The 17167-nt window shown below is 43.2% G+C and overlaps 1 protein-coding gene across 2 annotated transcripts in view; it reads left to right on the forward strand.

Annotated features, from left to right (window-relative positions):
- BMPER (BMP binding endothelial regulator) overlaps window positions 1-14387 on the forward strand; it is a 248653-nt gene extending 234266 nt beyond the window's left edge. For both annotated transcript variants that reach the window (XM_034670310.1, XM_034670315.1), the window contains exons 14-15: window positions 1648-1778; window positions 12997-14387. In XM_034670310.1, the coding sequence (XP_034526201.1) occupies window positions 1648-1778; window positions 12997-13178 (313 nt within the window). In that variant the 3' untranslated portion in view covers window positions 13179-14387. The remainder of the gene's footprint in view (window positions 1-1647; window positions 1779-12996) is intronic.
- Window positions 14388-17167: the final 2780 nt, after the last annotated feature.

Consider the following 17167-nt stretch of genomic DNA (forward strand, 5'->3'; position numbering starts at 1 on the left):
GAGGAGAGAGATCCGTTTTTCTGTCCTGTATCAGTCATCAAATAATTTTCTGTCTTAAGTATCAGTCATCAGATAATTTCTCACTTGATGACACAGAAAAGGCTTGTTAGGTTTCAGTACAATTGCTCTTTTGTCCCTGCTAGTTCATATTTCCAAGGCTGTGTTCTTGAGGGTTGGGCTGTAATAACTTTACGGGTACCTGGTGAGTCTATTGATTCTTTAATATGGTTTCTGCATTTAACTCTTGTTCCGAGCAGGCAGCGCGCAGCCTTTATGCAAAGCTAGCTGGCCACTCTCTGTAATCGGATGTGTACACACGTTCCACGCCAAGAGAAAATGCTGGCATGTTCACATTGGATTAGCACATCCTGGTCACTTTTCAAGATCGTCTGTGCTGTTTGTAATCTTGAATATTATTATTATTTGTTTTTACTTTCAGCCTTGAATTAGATTCTGTAAGGAAGAGGTTTTGCTGAACAAGAGTATGAAAAATATAAGGGTAGTTTAATGTTCTTAATCTTGAGGGCCTCTTACATGGATGTGAAGTCCAAACTGGGAGGGAGTGAACTTGCGGGAAGGTGAAGATGAAGAAGGTTCTGTGGCATAACCGGAAGAGCCCGATTGTGGGAGGCTGTAATTTAATTCACTCTTTGCCACTTTTTAATGGGACTTTTGGCCCATCTATTCATTTGTAAAGTCGCCTCTTTATTTAGAAAATATAAGGACTGTGTTTTGTCCTATGTAACACTCGGTAACAAACGCAAGCAGAAGCACTTTGTAAATGGTAATAGGACATACCAATGTAAGGTCATTACTGTGGCTTGGAGGTCAATGTGCTTGAAAATTTGTTGGTTTACATTTAAGCCCATTTCAGTTATCCTGATATCCTGGCCCATCACATCCATGTTTAAACTTAAGCTATGAAGACCTTGGCTCAATCTTTATCTTTCAGGCTAATGAGGACTTTGAAAGTTTTGCTTTATTTGGAATTTATCACCCCACATTCTAAAGAATGAGGTTCAGCGTTTCTTAAAAGACTAAGATTCTAAGTTACTGCAAAAGTGACTCTTAACTGTATGTCTTCGGAAAGCCCTGGGATTTTATACTTTCATCAAGTTGTTCACTATTTTGGCTATATTGTAGTAGAGACTATGATTCTTATATTAGAGTTATTCACAAAATGACAGCATTTCGTATGGTAACTATAGCCAGGAGCTGCCTTTCCAACATGGTAACCTCTAGGCATATTGATTATTTGCATGTAAGTTGATTTAAATTAAATCAGATAAAAAAATTTGGTTCCTCACACACACTAGATACATTCCAAGTGCTCGATAGCTAGATATGGGCAGTGGAGATGCTTTGGACAGTGGAGACTGTAGAACATTTCCATCATTGCAGAAAGTTCTCTGGGACGGTCCTGCTCTAGAAGAAAGGGAACCTAATATCATGTTGCTCAGAGATACCCAAGAAGGCTTCATGAGAACTTTTATGCCATTTTGAGATTTCTAACCTAAAATAGCAGCCTTTAATGGCCAATCAAGGTTTGACATCCCCCCACCCTCCTCCCCTTTCTTCAAGTCACATTTAGGGTGTGTGATAATTTGATATTTTCACATGTTGATTTCTTTCTGTTGGGTTCCTTAGGTCCTGCGTGACAGACATGTGTGAATGTCCAGTGCATAAAAACTGTTACTGCGAGTCATTCCTGGCATATACCCGGGCCTGCCAGAGAGAGGGCATCAGTGTCCACTGGGAGCCTCAGCAGAACTGTGCAGGTGAGAAATTCCTGGCGGATCCATCCATCAGAAGTTCCCTACAACTCCCAAAACAGCAATGGAAGAGACTTGCTGATGTGAACGGTCACATCCCCCCGCCCCCTTGGCCAAAGGGAAATTCCATCAATAGTCCAACTGGATTGCAACTTGATAAAACACAAGGGCTTCCCACCAGGCAGGATAGAAAGCACTTAAGAGAAATGCTTTGTGACAAGCACATTTGAACAATTTAAGGATTTCCACTGTTGCAGAATCCTCCCAACCTCCAGCTACCAGCTGGATGTACTTAGCACATGGACAATCACAGCTGTGGCTTAGGTTATGTGTGGAGCAAAGAAGATTCATGATGATTACAGTCATTTAAGGTCTTCAGGATAAGTGTGATATTTTTGAAAGAGAAAGATTGTTAAACCCTAGCAGAATGTTCTTTTGCCTCTGAGAGAGAGATTTCTATATTCCTTGTTATAGCTCTTTATTTAGGGAGAGTTAATTGGCTCATTTGAGATCTGTAAAATGGACTTCTTTGTTCATTCAAGAAACATTTCTCACCCAGTGGCTAAGTGCTGGGCATTGTGCTGAGCAGTGGGTACTCTGGTGACTCTAAGAGAAGAAGCCCTTGTCATTGAGGTGCCCACAGTCCGAAAGGAGAACCAGACAAAAATAGTCCCTCTACAACAAGTACTTGCTAAGTATGTTAAGTGTGATGAAGGAAACAAATAAGGCAAAGCAATAGAAAGCAAATGGAGAGGGAGTGCGTGGCTACTTAGGTGGTGACGAGGGACAGCTTCTTGGTGGCTGTGACATTTCAGCTGAGTCTTGAAGGATCAAAGGGAGTCAGGGCAAGCATTCTATGCAGAAGAAACATATTTGATGGCCACAAAGTCAGAATAAGATAGCATGCTCTAGAACTGGAAGGGAGCCAGTGTGGCTCAAGCATGGTGGGCTAGGGGAAGAGGACATAAAATGAGAGAGGAGAAGCAGGAGCTGGGTTGTGCAGGGCTTTTCCAGTAGCCTTTATTCTAGGAGGAGTGGGAGCCACTGGTGGGCTTTAAGCAAGCCTTTTTCTGCTTTCCAGAGATCACCCTGTGTCCAGGCTACTGTGGAGAGAATAGATGGGTTGGGGCCAGGCTGAAAGCAGGTGAGCAGGCCGGAGGCTATTGCAGTAGTGGTGGTGAACTGTGGCGGCTTGGATTAAGATGGAGGCAGTGTATGGGGAGAGAAGAAAAGAGATTCCTGCTATAGTTGGAATTTTACAATAATATCTATTCCGATAATATACTAATATCTATTAGTGATAAGCATTGGTGATCTATACATAAGAAACATCTGGAAGAGTGTCCAACTCGTAGAAGCAGCTGCTGCTATTTAGATTTGAAGATGAGATGACTGAATATTTGTCACTTACTTCAGGGGTTGGCAGACATTTTTCTGAAAAGGGCCAGATTTGCCTGGAAAGAAGAGACTGGAGTTTGTACTAATTCTACGCTAATCCTAATAACCTTAGCTCTCATGTTAGAAAAGAAGGCAGTTCATGGCACTGCTGACTCTAGAATGCCTGTGTTGGTGGAGGACACGAGTGGTCATCTGGTTAGAAGAGGGGTCAGGGAGAATTGCGTTGAAGCTGTGTTTTCAGTGCGTGGCCATCTTGTTTACTTTGACCAGTGGGTCTCAATCTGGCTGGACACTGGAGTCACTAGGGAGTTTTAAAAAATAAACCAGAAACCCGTGCCTGGGCCCTGTGCCCAAATATCCTGCTTTTACTGGCCTTGTGTATCTTTTAAAACTTCTCAGGTGAGGGACGCCTGGGTGGGGCAGTCGGTTAAGCGTCTGACTCTTGGTTTTGGTTCAGGTCGTGATCTCAGCGTCCTGGAATCGAGTCCCGGATCAGGCTCCATGCTCGGCATGGAGTCTGCTTGAGATTCTCTTCTCCTTCTACCCCCCACAAAACACACTCTCTCTCAAATAAACAAAACCTTAAAACAAAAGAAATCAAAACAAAACAAGCAAAACAAAAACAAAACCTTCTCAGGTGATTCTGACCTGCACCAGAGTTGAAACCATAGAGTTAATTTTTATGCCTATTTGGTGGCTTTAAGGGGGTAGGATGACAGGTATTTGGGGGTTACTAAAACTTCTCCAAGCTGCCCCTTGATAAAATCACTAGTCTGTGTCCTTCAAAAGCACCAAGCCCCTTAACTTCTTGTGATTTTTCTTCTGGAATTTGCTCTCTCCTCTGCAAACCCAGGTCCGATCTTTGTATCTGAGGTCACTTTCCACAGCAAGAGTGCGTCTCTATCAATGCCACCCTTCTCTAAAGAGTACTGATTGATAAAAATAACTCACAGTAATACCAGCAGGCCGGGCCAGAGGACCCAGAGGGGATCCTGCAGGACCAACCAAGAAGGTCCTTGGCTTCATGCAGGATGGAAAGCAAACGTGAGCCATCAGGAAGTGAGAGCAGAGTTTATTGAAGATGTGTGGAGAGAAANTCTTGTGACTTTTCTTTTGGAATTTGCTCTCTCCTCTGCAAACCCAGGTCCGATCTTTGTATCTGAGGTCACTTTCCACAGCAAGAGTGCGTCTCTATCAATGCCACCCTTCTCAAAAGAGTACTGATTGATAAAAATAACTCACAGTAATGCCAGCAGGCCGGGCCAGAGGACCCAGAGGGGATCCTGCAGGACCAACCAAGAAGGTCCTTGGCTTCACGCAGGATGGAAAGCAAACGTGAGCCATCAGGAAGTGAGAGCAGAGTTTATTGAAGATGTGTGGAGAGAAGGTACAGACAGCATCTGGGAGACTCAGAAAGGAAATGGTGGATGAGTCTTATCTTTGCGTGGGGTCTGGAGTCTTTACTGACAATTGTGGTCTGGTGCACATGTTTTCTCAGGCATATAGGAACTAGTCAAAACAAGGACAGGGTCCAGGTGTCCAGCATGAGTCACTTATTCCTTGGAACCAGGGTGTCTTGGCATCTTCCAGAGGTCTAGCACAAGGGGTCTGGAATAAGCACATGATGACCTTGCCCCGTCATTCCATAGATATTATCTAGAAGACTCCAAAGAAATCATTAACTCCTTATCCCTTACAAGGGGGACTTACATTAAGACATGTATAGCATGGGAGGGGCAGGTCCTAGCAAGAATAGAAGAAGGAGAGGGAGCAAAAAGTAGATTTTTATGAAGTCCTTCAGTTTCCCTCTCTCAATAGTAAGGTGTGGCTGAGGCTCCTAGAAAGACGACGAAATGGCTTACCTCTCCCCTAATGCCTCAGTGCGGGGTAGCGTAGTATGGGTGATGTTTTTGAGGGACTGGCCCTTTCAGCGCATCTTGAATACTCCTGGTTCCCTTTCTCCCCTTCGAATCCTCCTTCTCTTGAATCTACCAGAAAATGAGTAAGCTATATGGAGGCAAGCCCCATCTATCCATCCTCTGTGATTCAGAGCTCTGCAGGACCTTATAAATTTTATTACCTGTGGTGGTGCTGTGCTAAGGCTTATATTAGATACACAGTCTAGGAACACTGTCTTCCTGGCCCGGAGCTCTATGTAGCACCAGCTGAGTGCGCACACTGCATTTGAGGACTACACATTTCCCCCAGCATCCCGATTTCAGGGACCAAATCACAGGAGCTAAAATTACTTTTCTAATGGACAAGGAATATGGCTCTTGAAATTAATGGAACCATCTGAGTGAAGCATAACTGTGCAGTTGCAGGGGAGCCTTTACACGCGCACATATGNGCTTATATTAGATACACAGTCTAGGAACACTGTCTTCCTGGCCCGGAGCTCTATGTAGCACCAGCTGAGTGCACACACTGCATTTGAGGACTACACATTTCCCCCAGCATCCCGATTTCAGGGATCAAATCACAGGAGCTAAAATTACTTTTCTAATGGACAAGGAATATGGCTCTTGAAAGGTTCCATTTACCACTTAAAATTAATGGAACCATCTGAGTGAAGCATAACTGTGCAGTTGCAGGGGAGCCTTTACACGCGCACGTACANGCAGTTGCAGGGGAGCCTTTACACGCGCACATATGCACACACACAGTGAGCTTCCGTAGATTGGCGGCTGGTACATCAAAAATAATTTACAGAGACATGCAGCATCTTTCAGTAGGCCCACTTCCCATTGATCGGAAATACTGAAGACCTTAAGAATACTCCTTCCTTGTTTTTAGCTCCCAGATCTTTTGACTTATGACAGCACTTAAGGGCACTTAATACAGAGAAGAGAAATTTTCCAGAAAACAGAGCTTGGAAGTTGAACAGATAGAAAGCTAGCCAGGCAAGAAACTCTGAATGAGCAAGTGACATTTGCAAGGCTAGACTGGATTTAGCACTATCANTACACACACACACAGTGAGCTTCCGTAGATTGGCGGCTGGTACATCAAAAATAATTTACAGAGACATGCAGCATCTTTCAGCAGGCCCACTTCCCATTGATCGGAAATACTGAAGACCTTAAGAATACTCCTTCCTTGTTTTTAGCTCCCAGATCTTTTGACTTATGACAGCACTTAAGGGCACTTAATACAGAGAAGAGAAATTTTCCAGAAAACAGAGCTTGGAAGTTGAACAGATAGAAAGCTAGCCAGGCAAGAAACTCTGAATGAGCAAGTGACATTTGCAAGGCTAGACTGGATTTAGCACTATCACTACGACCTGCAGGGAGTGTCTGTGTGTGGCTGAAGGGCTGATGGCAGTGAGGTTTAGTGTGGGAATTACCAAATACAATGCTATGCAAAGGGCCATGATGAGGGTCTATAATAAAAGTTTAATAATAATCCTTTATATTAATATTCACCATTTTCTAAGCACTTCCTTTGCCCCAAGGACCACACTAGTACTTTTATGACATTTTATCTTGTTAAATCTGCATTATAATCTATATGGTAACATTCTGTTACCCACATTTTACTGATAAGGACGTTGAGGTTTAGAATATTTGAGTGATTTGCTGCAAGTCACAGAGCTAGAAAACGAGTAAGTTGGGTATGAAACCCAGGTCAATTTGCCTTACAGCCTCTGTTGTCCATCATTATGAAAAGAGACTGGCAAGAGCGTTGTGGAAAAAATATATTTGAATATGAATATGTATTTATTTGCATATTTACATAAGCATCAATGAATTTATTCAAGCATTTGTTATGTAGATCTTTCCAGTTTCTATTCATTTGTGTCTTATCACTGATGGTTGTCCCTTGGTAATCTCTGACTTCAACTTTGCTATCATCTTGCTCCTGCATCTCACTTTGCCATCCTTAGCAGATTTTTGGCCACCTCCCTATAGCTGATGCTAATTGTCACTGCACTTCCAGTAATATGTCTTACAAGTGGGAAAGGTGCTGGCACATTCAAAGTGCCCTGTGTCTTTCTGTAGCACACCGGGTAGTCTGCTAGGTTCTGTGAGCATTTTCCGTTTTTGTTTTTGTTTTTCTTCTACACATTCGAGATGGTTCTAACTCCTTTGCTGTAGCAACTGCTTTCGTTATACACAGTGAGCTTTTCCTTGGCCAGCTGGATGCCTCCTGTAACAGTTTAGGGATAAAGTCAGTCTGGTGATCTTCAACATCTGGTAGGGGACATGGAGACAGCTGAGTTCCAGAGGGCGCAGAGCCATGCTTGTTGAGTTTACTGATAAAGCCAACACCGAGAGCTTTAATGGGTTACCACGTAAAGCAACACATAACGCTGCTTGTATGCATTACACAGTGGCTGCTTGTGTGCCCCCTTGAGAATAAATACATGTCAACCCTGATCACTTTGCTAGTTTGCTGGGTTTAAAAAAATTCATTTAACCAGACAAATCCTTTTTTAAATGCATATGTGCACATCGGTCACATTTAGGTTTTAAAAGAATTGTCTTTTGCCTATTACATATTAGAAATCACTGAATTCACAGAAGAGTCAAGCAGGGTCCAAGTCACTATTCACTTTCTAGGATCATATAAAAGTTGATGATCAGTTTGAAGGTAAACCTACTCATGCCATCCCCCAGCTGAAACCCTTCCAAGATCCCCTTTGCTCCTACCCACCAAACTGAGACCCTTGTTCCCTGATGGAGCCAAGCAGTTTGTTGTTGCCCACATCCTGCCCTTGCCTTCTCTCTACCCCGGCAGCCCTTTCCTCCACAGTCTGTCTGACAGTTGTTACTCACCTGTTAAGACCTAAGTGGGCTCTGTTCTCTGAGGTCTTCCTTGACGCTGACCTACCCTCAACATGGACTTGATGTCTTCCTCTTACTCCTCCACGGTACTTTGCTCTCATGATCTAATATGGTAGCTCTTACTACGGCACCACTACCATTTTATTAAGAATCTGTTTACATGTCATTTTCACCTGTTTGGTGGTATGTCCAGACTACAGTAACTGGAGATCAGAGATGATATCTTACTCACATTTAATTCCCTGGCCTGAGAGAATGCCTACCACATGGCAGATATGTGGGAGAGGTTTATTAGTTCGAACTGAAATGGAAGTGGTATTTGTTCAATGAGAAAAGATCCCCCCCTTTTTTTTCTAGTAGTTCTTCATTATCTACATTCTACTTTCTAGCCATAGATTGTGAAGGAAATAATAAGTGTTAAGTTAGTCGAAGGTGAAATGTCACAGCAGAGCACCAGTAAGTTAAGTGGTAGAGCTAGAAAGAAGAATTGAGAGGTCCGAGCGGGGATGAGACATGAGAGAGCTCATGTCTATGACAGCCTGTAGGAAAAGGAGAGAATATGGGTGGGAAGGAGGAAATTCTATCGAGTTTTCATACTACAAGTGATCTTTGCAAAATTTAAAGGGAACCAAAGTATCTGGAGGGTAAAGTGAGTTCAAAGAGGCTTTCTGGAAGCAGCTGAGTGGAAAATGAGCTCAAGGCCAGCCAAATGTAATCCACACTGGGAAGTGAGATGATGGATTGAGCATCATTAAGATTAAATCATCATCCAACAGGCACTAACATTTATTAAGCTGCTCCTCTGTGGTTGGCCCTGTGCCAAAACCTTGGGTCATGGTAGACAAGGACTCTGACAAAAGATCAGGGCCTCAGCAGTTCACTCTCTTCAACCCGGGGTGCTTGTCATTGGTAACTATGACAAGCACCCCTGTAACTTTTAAAATCTACAGCTACTTGGGCCCCCCTGTAGACTTAGAGCCAAAATCTTTAGGGAATGGGGCTGAGGAATAATACCTTTTAAAAGATCCTCAAGGGACTCCTATAAGCATCTCTGATTAAGAACTACAGCTGCACTGAAACTGGGGCTTAAAACAAATAAATAACTGTAACTCGAAAAGTGCTGTGGGGTGCAGAAGGAGGAAGGATATTCTGGGGAAGATCCAGGAAGCTACTTGGAGGAGGCGCCATTTGAATTAAGACTTGGAAAATGATGAGGGTGGGAGGAAATCAGAACTAGAAATTAGAGATGACACCGTAGTAGCTGATAGAGAGAAAGAAGACAAGACAATGTAAGGGAAAGAGGAGAGTAGGCAAAGAAGCCCAGGAGAGAAGGTGTTCTCAAGGTGTTAGAAACTGGGGAGTTCAGTGTCGTAAGGTAAAGTGGACAATAAGACCAAATATTTCAGGGAGAGGTTACGGGAGAATGGGGCTTACCACGGTATTAGTGGATATAGTCATTACTGAAAATTTTGGTGGGAACTGCTTCAGTAAAGTGGGAGGTGAGAAAGGTCACTAATGTTGATGAATTGCAGAGGAATCAGATGAAATGACTGTAAACTCTTTTATGAGGTTTAGAGGTAAAAAGAAGAAAGTAAGTCTGATATGTTAAGGAATCTTTTTTTGTCAAAGGTTAGCATCGATCTGAAAATGTTTTTAGTATTTAGAAGATAGAGCCAACAGAGAAGAAGATAAATGTGCAATGAGAAGGCCAACTTGATAGAGCGAGTTCCTGGAGGAGTTGGGTCAGAAACCAGGAGTGGCAAGTCAAGGCTGGGAGCAGATGGGAGGAGAGGCAATAGGGAGATGAGTTAAGGGTGCTTATGTAGGTGACCTAAATCCATCAATAAGGGGGGATGGGCGCTCTGAGACTGCAGAAGAGCTCCAGTAGGGTTTTAGGTGGAAGATGGTGGAAAACAGTAGGAGCTTCCGTTGTGCACTTACCTCCACTTTGGAAATAGTTGCTTTCTCATTTGCTAAAAAGGCATGAGTTTCTGCAGTGACTGAAGCATGAATATGAGGGTTGTTTATAGGATAAGTTCTCAATTCTGACTGCGTAGGAAAATTACCTGGGCTAGGGGTTTTTGGGGGGGGGGGATGTCAGGCATCAGGAAGCTCCCTGATGATACTAATTTTCAGTTTTGAACACCACTGGTCTGTGGAAACATAACAACACAAGAATATAGTCATCGTGTGTGAATATGCTGTTCAGCTAGGATTTTCCAAATTATTAGACATGAACAATATATAGGGTATTCTGTTAGCCACTAAAAGAGAAGAAAAAAACTTTGAAGGGATCTGTCAAAAGCCAAAAGATTATCAGAAAAGCAAGCAAGATTTAAAGGAAGAGTTACGTTGCTCTACCCACTCACTCATCCATATATCTGTGCGTTCAGTCACTCAATAGTCCTCTGACTACCTACTACATATTAAACAGCACACTATTGCTGAAAATAAAGAAACAAAATAGTCTTTCCCTCTAGTAGCTAGATTTAGTTGGAGAGAGAGAGAAGACAAGGAAACCCATGATTATAATTGCGTGTTGCAAACGCAGGAACGGAGGTGGGCAGCGGTGCTCTGAGCATACAGTCAAGGGACAGCTCATCCAGACAAGGGAGGTGGGAGAAAAAGTTGGGAAGTGTCTAGAACAGGGGAAGATGGGGGGGATGGTAGTTAACACTCACCAAGCTAGATAATGGTACTAGATCAAGGCAGAGGGTGGGTCTCAGGCTTGGCTTACCTAGAGGAGGTTCTGAGTAGCCTAAGGAATAAAATTAAATTATGAAAAGCTGAAACAACTTCATAAAGTTATATGGTAGAGGTAATGTTAAGGATTGTAGCATTAATGAGTAGTAGTAATTTTTTACTTCTCTACTGTATCACGTGGGATCTAGCCAGAAAACAAATGGCACACTCAAATTTACTAACCGAGGTAAGTTTTATAGATGGACTTCTTGAAAAAGAATAAATAGGGTGTAGGAAAATAACAAAGAAAAGTCCAGTGCCCTGGAAATGAACTGTTTTTACTCACAATATTTTGACACTAAATGTGTGTGGGTTTTTCTCATACCAACCAATTCTCCAACGTTCCAGAGACCAACTGGGTGTCCTACAATTCAATTCAATTCTGACACAGACGACACAGTTAGCATCAGACTCCACAGGCTCAAGGGCTCAGTGTCACAGGACCGCCCTCACTAGATATGCCAGTTGCAAGTATTAGGTCCTTGTTACCGTCACTTCTGTCTGCTTTGGCTGCAAAGTAGGGTCAGAGAGGTGTTCTTACCATCCCCCTTCCCTTTCAGACTTAACGATTAGCTAGAATGTCTCACAAAACTCTGGAAAACACTTTATTTACTATTCTGGTTTATTATAAAGGACACAAATGAACAGACAGAGAGGTACATACAGCAAGGTACAGAAGGGTCCTGCCACAGGAGTTTTGGTCCCAGTGGAGGAAGGACACCACCTTCCCAGTACCTTGATATGTTCCTCGGCTCTGAAGTTTTCTGAACCTTGTTGTTAGTCATTTGAGAGTTTTTATGGAGTTTCATTATGCAGGCATGAGTAATGAAATCCTTGGCCACTGGTGATGAACTCAGTAGCCTCTCCCCTTCCTGGAGATCGGGTGGTGGGCCTGAAAGTTGCAACCCTCTAATCATGCCTTGGTCTTTCTGGTGACCAGCCCCCAATCCTGAAGCTATTTAGGGTCCCCTAGTCGTGTCGTTAGCATACAAAAGACACTCATTACTCTGAAGATTCCACTGAGTTTTGGAGCTGTGTGCTAGGAACTAGGGACAAAAACTAAGTATTTACTTTTTGTTATATCATAGCCTGGCTCACAACAGAGGGGCTGTTACCATTCCTGGGCCTAAAGGGGCAAGGGCGGGGTTGACTATCAGAACTTGGGACAAAGAGAACTCTTATTAGCTTATTGTAAGTTCGATATGGTCAAACGTGAAAGTTCTGTGGTAATTCTAAATATCTAATTTGGAAGATTGAACTTAAGGCGCACTTGCCTGAAAACCAGTTCAATTTTTTGGTTTTAGAATAACGTAATTCTTGACGAGGTATGATTTTGCAAACTCTGTAAATGGTAGTAGAGGTATTTCAGTGGCTCATCTTCCATTGTTATTAATTTTGTTTGGAGCAATGTCAAATGACGGTTAGACTGTTGTTGGTGTTCTTGGAAAGTCCCTCTTCTAAATTACTACGTGTGTCAACATTCCTACTCATGAGAATGAGGGGTGGCCTCTTTGACTGTCATTGGAAATACCTCAGATAGGAAAATTTGTATGTCATAAAACTTCCAGAACGTTTGCAGTATTTTTTCTGACAAATCTATTCATGAATTTTCAGGAACTCTCAGAATATTGTCAGAATCATTTTAGCTCTAAGGAAACAAAGATAGCAAATGAGTTAGGACTTGGCTAGATCATCATTTCTATATTCTCTGGCCAGCCACGTACTTCCCTCTCCTCAGGTACACATCTCATTTTTCCTTACTTGGTTTTTATCCCACTCTTGCTCTCATTTGCCTCAAATTGATCACTATGATTAAAATATGTCATGTATCCTTGGTATGGGTTTTTTTTCCTGTATGTGTAATTCTGTGTGTTTGAATATTGATGTGGTTGCATAAAATATTCCTAGTCATCACAACTTGATAGCTTTAAGCACTATTTGGAGTTGAGTTTTCGGACTGTTCTCAATAACCAAATAACCTCATAGACTTCCTGGTAGCTTCACTAATGTATAGTTTGTCTTCTCTGGGAATAACAAGCTTTCCATTTTATTTTATTTTGAAGTTCACTAGACCAGCAGGTGGATCTTTGATGTTGTTTTCTCAGGTGCCGGTGATTCCCAGAGTGTTTGAGGAAGGTTGGAGGTCTGTCAGTCCTTTGTTAAAATGCAAAAGTGAATCAGTGCTGTGGAAGGGCCGGGGCAGTGGGTGACAGGAGCCTGCATAATGGCATCGGGCTGAGGTTGAACTGACGCAGCCACTTCTCCACCACTCACCCGTGTCTTCTTCTTTTTTCCAGCCACCCAGTGTAAGCACGGGGCTGTGTACGATACCTGTGGTCCAGGATGTGCCAAGACCTGTGACAACTGGAATGAGATCGGCCCATGCAATAAGCCGTGTGTTGCAGGCTGCCACTGTCCGGCAAACTTGGTCCTTCACAGGGGAAGATGCATCAAGCCAGTCCTTTGTCCTCAGCGGTGACCTTGGTTCTCTCCTTAGACTTTGAAACCTGGTGTCCCTGACACCGAAGTGGAAGAGCCAACGAAGGACTGTGGTATTTGTGTGCCGGCTCCTCACGTACACACAGAGTATATATGTGTACATATATAGAGATATAGATATATTCAGAAACATTTCATCATTTGTATGAACTATAGGTGGATTATTATATGTATATTTTTTGCTATAAGACATGTATTATTTCTAGGATCCTAACCTGTAAGCCAGTGGATACATTGTATAAATAAACCAGGTGTTTGTAATTTAATAAGGCAGCATGCAGACATATTGGATGGCTTTAACATCGCAGACATTTGTCATTTTCAAGGAGTTTTCTAAGAAACCCAAATTGCCTGCCTGCATTAATTTCAGCTTTGAATCAAGACTTGCAGTTGAGTGGAAAATGTGTTTTTCTGGAGAAGGGCAAAGTTATCTAGGGGCATTTCATGTTTGCTTCGAAGAAGAATGTATGCTTGAGAGAGATGGCTGGTGATTGGTGACAGGCCCTAATGGTGCATGGAAAGCAAGGAATAGGTTGTTAGACTTTACCGAGTCATGGTCCAGTATTATTTCCAAAACCGATTGGCTAGTTGCCAAGAAATATATATTTGTCAGTCGAGCATAACCAAAGAATTGAATGGTTTCTTGCCATCTTTGCATATTCCTTGAGTCACCTAATTATACATGTGTGTATGATGGATGTGTCCATTTATATGTCACAGTGAGATTAAAGAATGTTTGGGTGACCAAGTTAGTTTTATTGAGCATGAGCAGATATTTGGAGAAACTTTTGCACAACATGTGAGAAAGTAGCCATTTCTCTGAATCTTAGAGCAATTTAGGATGGGCAAATATAATGAGTTGATGTAAGCCATCTACATTGTGTGACTATTCCATGTGTAAAATGAAAATCATTGATTATTTCTAGAGGATGCCTAACCCAGTGCTATTTGGTGACTGTTAGTATGTCATAATTATTATGCAGAAAACCTTTACTGACCAGCTGATTTAACATCAGTCCAAACAAAGACTGGTCTCTGTACTTGCTCTAATTTACTGGGAGTTTACTACTGGTCATCATGTGAGCTTCCTGACTTTTGTTTTCAGTTGAATAAATGAAAATGTCAACAAAACAACACCCACTGATGTCTAAAAATACTATGTTCTACAGTGTAGTAAATAAAGGGCTTAATATTTAAAACAATGCATTTTCTCTTTCAAGATGTGCTGTGTTATATTTCATAAGTAAGCCATATTGACTTTGGGCTCATCAATTTTATAACAGCTTTATTTAGATATATTTTATATAACCTACACTACTTAATTTTTATAGAGTACTATTAATAGACAAGAGCAAATCCCCAAATTTTTGACAATCAGTGTATTGCCATTGCCTGTTACAACATTTGTGTTCCCTTTACCTATATCCATGACAGCTAAGGTATTAATTTGGATTCTTTACTGGGACATCTCTAGTTGATTGAGTAAAAGTGAATAAAGCACAGAGTATAATATTGACTGGCTGGGGCACCAGAGAATGTGGTTGTTATTGTTTTCCGTGGGTCCTAAATATCTTAATATCTGGAACCCAAGGTAGCCCGGTCATTGCTTTAGCGCTGCACTTGGAAAGAGACCTTTTTAGGGGACTCGGGTTCCAAGTACAGTTGTGACCTTGTCCACACTGTTTAAGCATTTGGAGCCACACTTTTGCTCATCTGTAACACAAAGAGGCTGGATAGCATATGAGCAAGGTTAAGAATCAGGAAAATTAGACGCCCTGCCTCTGGTGGGATCACTTGCATAGAAATCTGAGACACTGGGAGTTTGCAAAGCTCTTACATTTATAATCTCATGTATTTTCCCCTCTACTGAAAGGAGGAATAAGGCAAATCAGTGGACCTCTCCTGATTGGTTCCTTTTTAGATTATCTTTAATTCTTTTAAAATATCTTTAAATCCCTTTCCAGTTCTCTGGGTTTTCTATTAAGGAGGGAAGCAGAAGTGAAAATTGTGGATGCTTTTTTACTGCTCATGATTCATCCAAGGAGTGAGGGACTCTACCTGGTAATGCTTAATAGCCTCTAGCCCAGCAGTTTTAATCATGTCCGACCATGGCGAATGAGACGAAGACTCTTCTCATGGACCAACTCTGGCAAGTTGGGTGACTTGATTCCAAGTTTGTGTGAGCTACTTTATCCATGGCTAGTCTAAACTTTGTACACTTTTTTCGTTCCTAATCCTAGAAGAAGGAGAAGGCAGAAAGGGCAGAGGGTTATTGAAGCCTACTAATCCAAGCAGGCAGCTCTCTGATGGGGGAGCATAGAGAAACGAGCCAAATGGTCCATTTGCCCCGTTCTGGTTTTGGCCATGGGCTATAGATGAGCAATGATTTTATTGAATCCTTGACCATAATGGAGATTAACCAAATGCTTCAATGGTAGTGGTCTCAGCTTATTTACATGGGATACTTTCAATGGGTTCTCAAGGCCAAACTCCTGCAGAGTTAGAGAACTCGAAGTGAAAATGTTATATTTCACTCTTTAATATATATAACCCAGGCTAGCAATTCACGTTGGTGCCATGGTATATATAAAATTAAAAGATGGGTTAATACCATTAATATCTACACATATAGAATCCCTATTTTAATTATGCCATGAGCTATGAATATTGAATTTGATGAGGGACAAATGCCCTTGATGAAGACCAAGCACAATTATGATTCCAGCTGCATGCAGTCGGCACTCAATAAAAGTAGGTCCTTTCCCCTCTCCCTGTGAAAATAGCAATGTTTAAAGATTTTGAACTAAACGTTTTGAACGTGGAAGAAAAATGAATATTGGATGTGGAAACAGCAAATATTTGTGAAAAAGATGAGGGTCATCAAGTCTTCAGGTGGAAGGGCTCCCCTATGAACTTACTGTCTGCTGAGTGTCTGACCACCAGCTTGTAGAGGGCATCTCTTACTGAAATGAGAGGAGCCCAGCGGTTAACTCTTCCCCAGCTTTTGTTGAACATGGATAAACCATTTCGACTGGAAAACTTTTTCTCATTATGAAATGTTTCAGACATGTAGAAAGGTATAGAGAAAAATGTTATAAACACCCATCAATACATGACCCTAATTAAGAAAAATAACCTGGTAAGTTGTCGTTAAGATGGCGGAGGAGTAGGGGACCCCTTTTTCAGCTGGTCCCCTGAGTTGAGCTGGATAGGTACCAGAGCAGCAGGAACATCCACGGAATCAGCCTGAGACGCAGGAAGATACATCTGGATCTCTACAAATGAACATCTACAGCGCTGAGTATCGAGGTTCGAAGCGGGGAGCCGTGAAACCGCTCACAGATATCGGAAGATAAACAGAAGGGGGAGGGAGCCTCCATGTCAGGGCGCTGGGAAGCGGTAGCCACCTGCACGGGGGAGCGGACGGACCGCGGACCCGCACGCTTGAGACAGCAGACTGAGAACGGGGAGCTCCGGGAGCGCGCGCGGGGCGGCTGGCGGGCCACCTGCACCGGGGAGCGGGCGGACCACGGACCCGCACCCTGGAAAAAGCAGACTGAGTCCGTGAGCTGGGAGCGTGCGCCACCAAGCATCTCACGGAACTACGGAGCTCCGGTGTGCTCACTGGATCGAGGTTGAGACAGGGAGCTCCAGGAGCGTGCGCGGGGCGGCTGGCGGCTGGAGGGCCACCTGCACGGGGGAGCAGGCGGACTCGCGGTCAGCACCCGCGAGACACCAGACGGAGANCGGAGACCGGGAGCTCCGGGAGCCCGTGCGGGGCGGCTGGCGGCTGGCGGCTGGCGGGNCGGAGACCGGGAGCTCCGGGAGCCCGTGCGGGGCGGCTGGCGGCTGGCGGCTGGCGGGGTGGGAAAAACAAAGGACAGAGACGCGCCGGCCATGGAAGTGAGGGCTGGGACGCCGGATGTGGGGCGCACAGCCCGGGATGCTGCAGGGTTGAGCAGCACCAAC

The sequence above is a fragment of the Ailuropoda melanoleuca genome, chromosome 1, assembly GCF_002007445.2.
Source record: "Ailuropoda melanoleuca isolate Jingjing chromosome 1, ASM200744v2, whole genome shotgun sequence".
Lineage (NCBI taxonomy): Eukaryota > Metazoa > Chordata > Mammalia > Carnivora > Ursidae > Ailuropoda > Ailuropoda melanoleuca.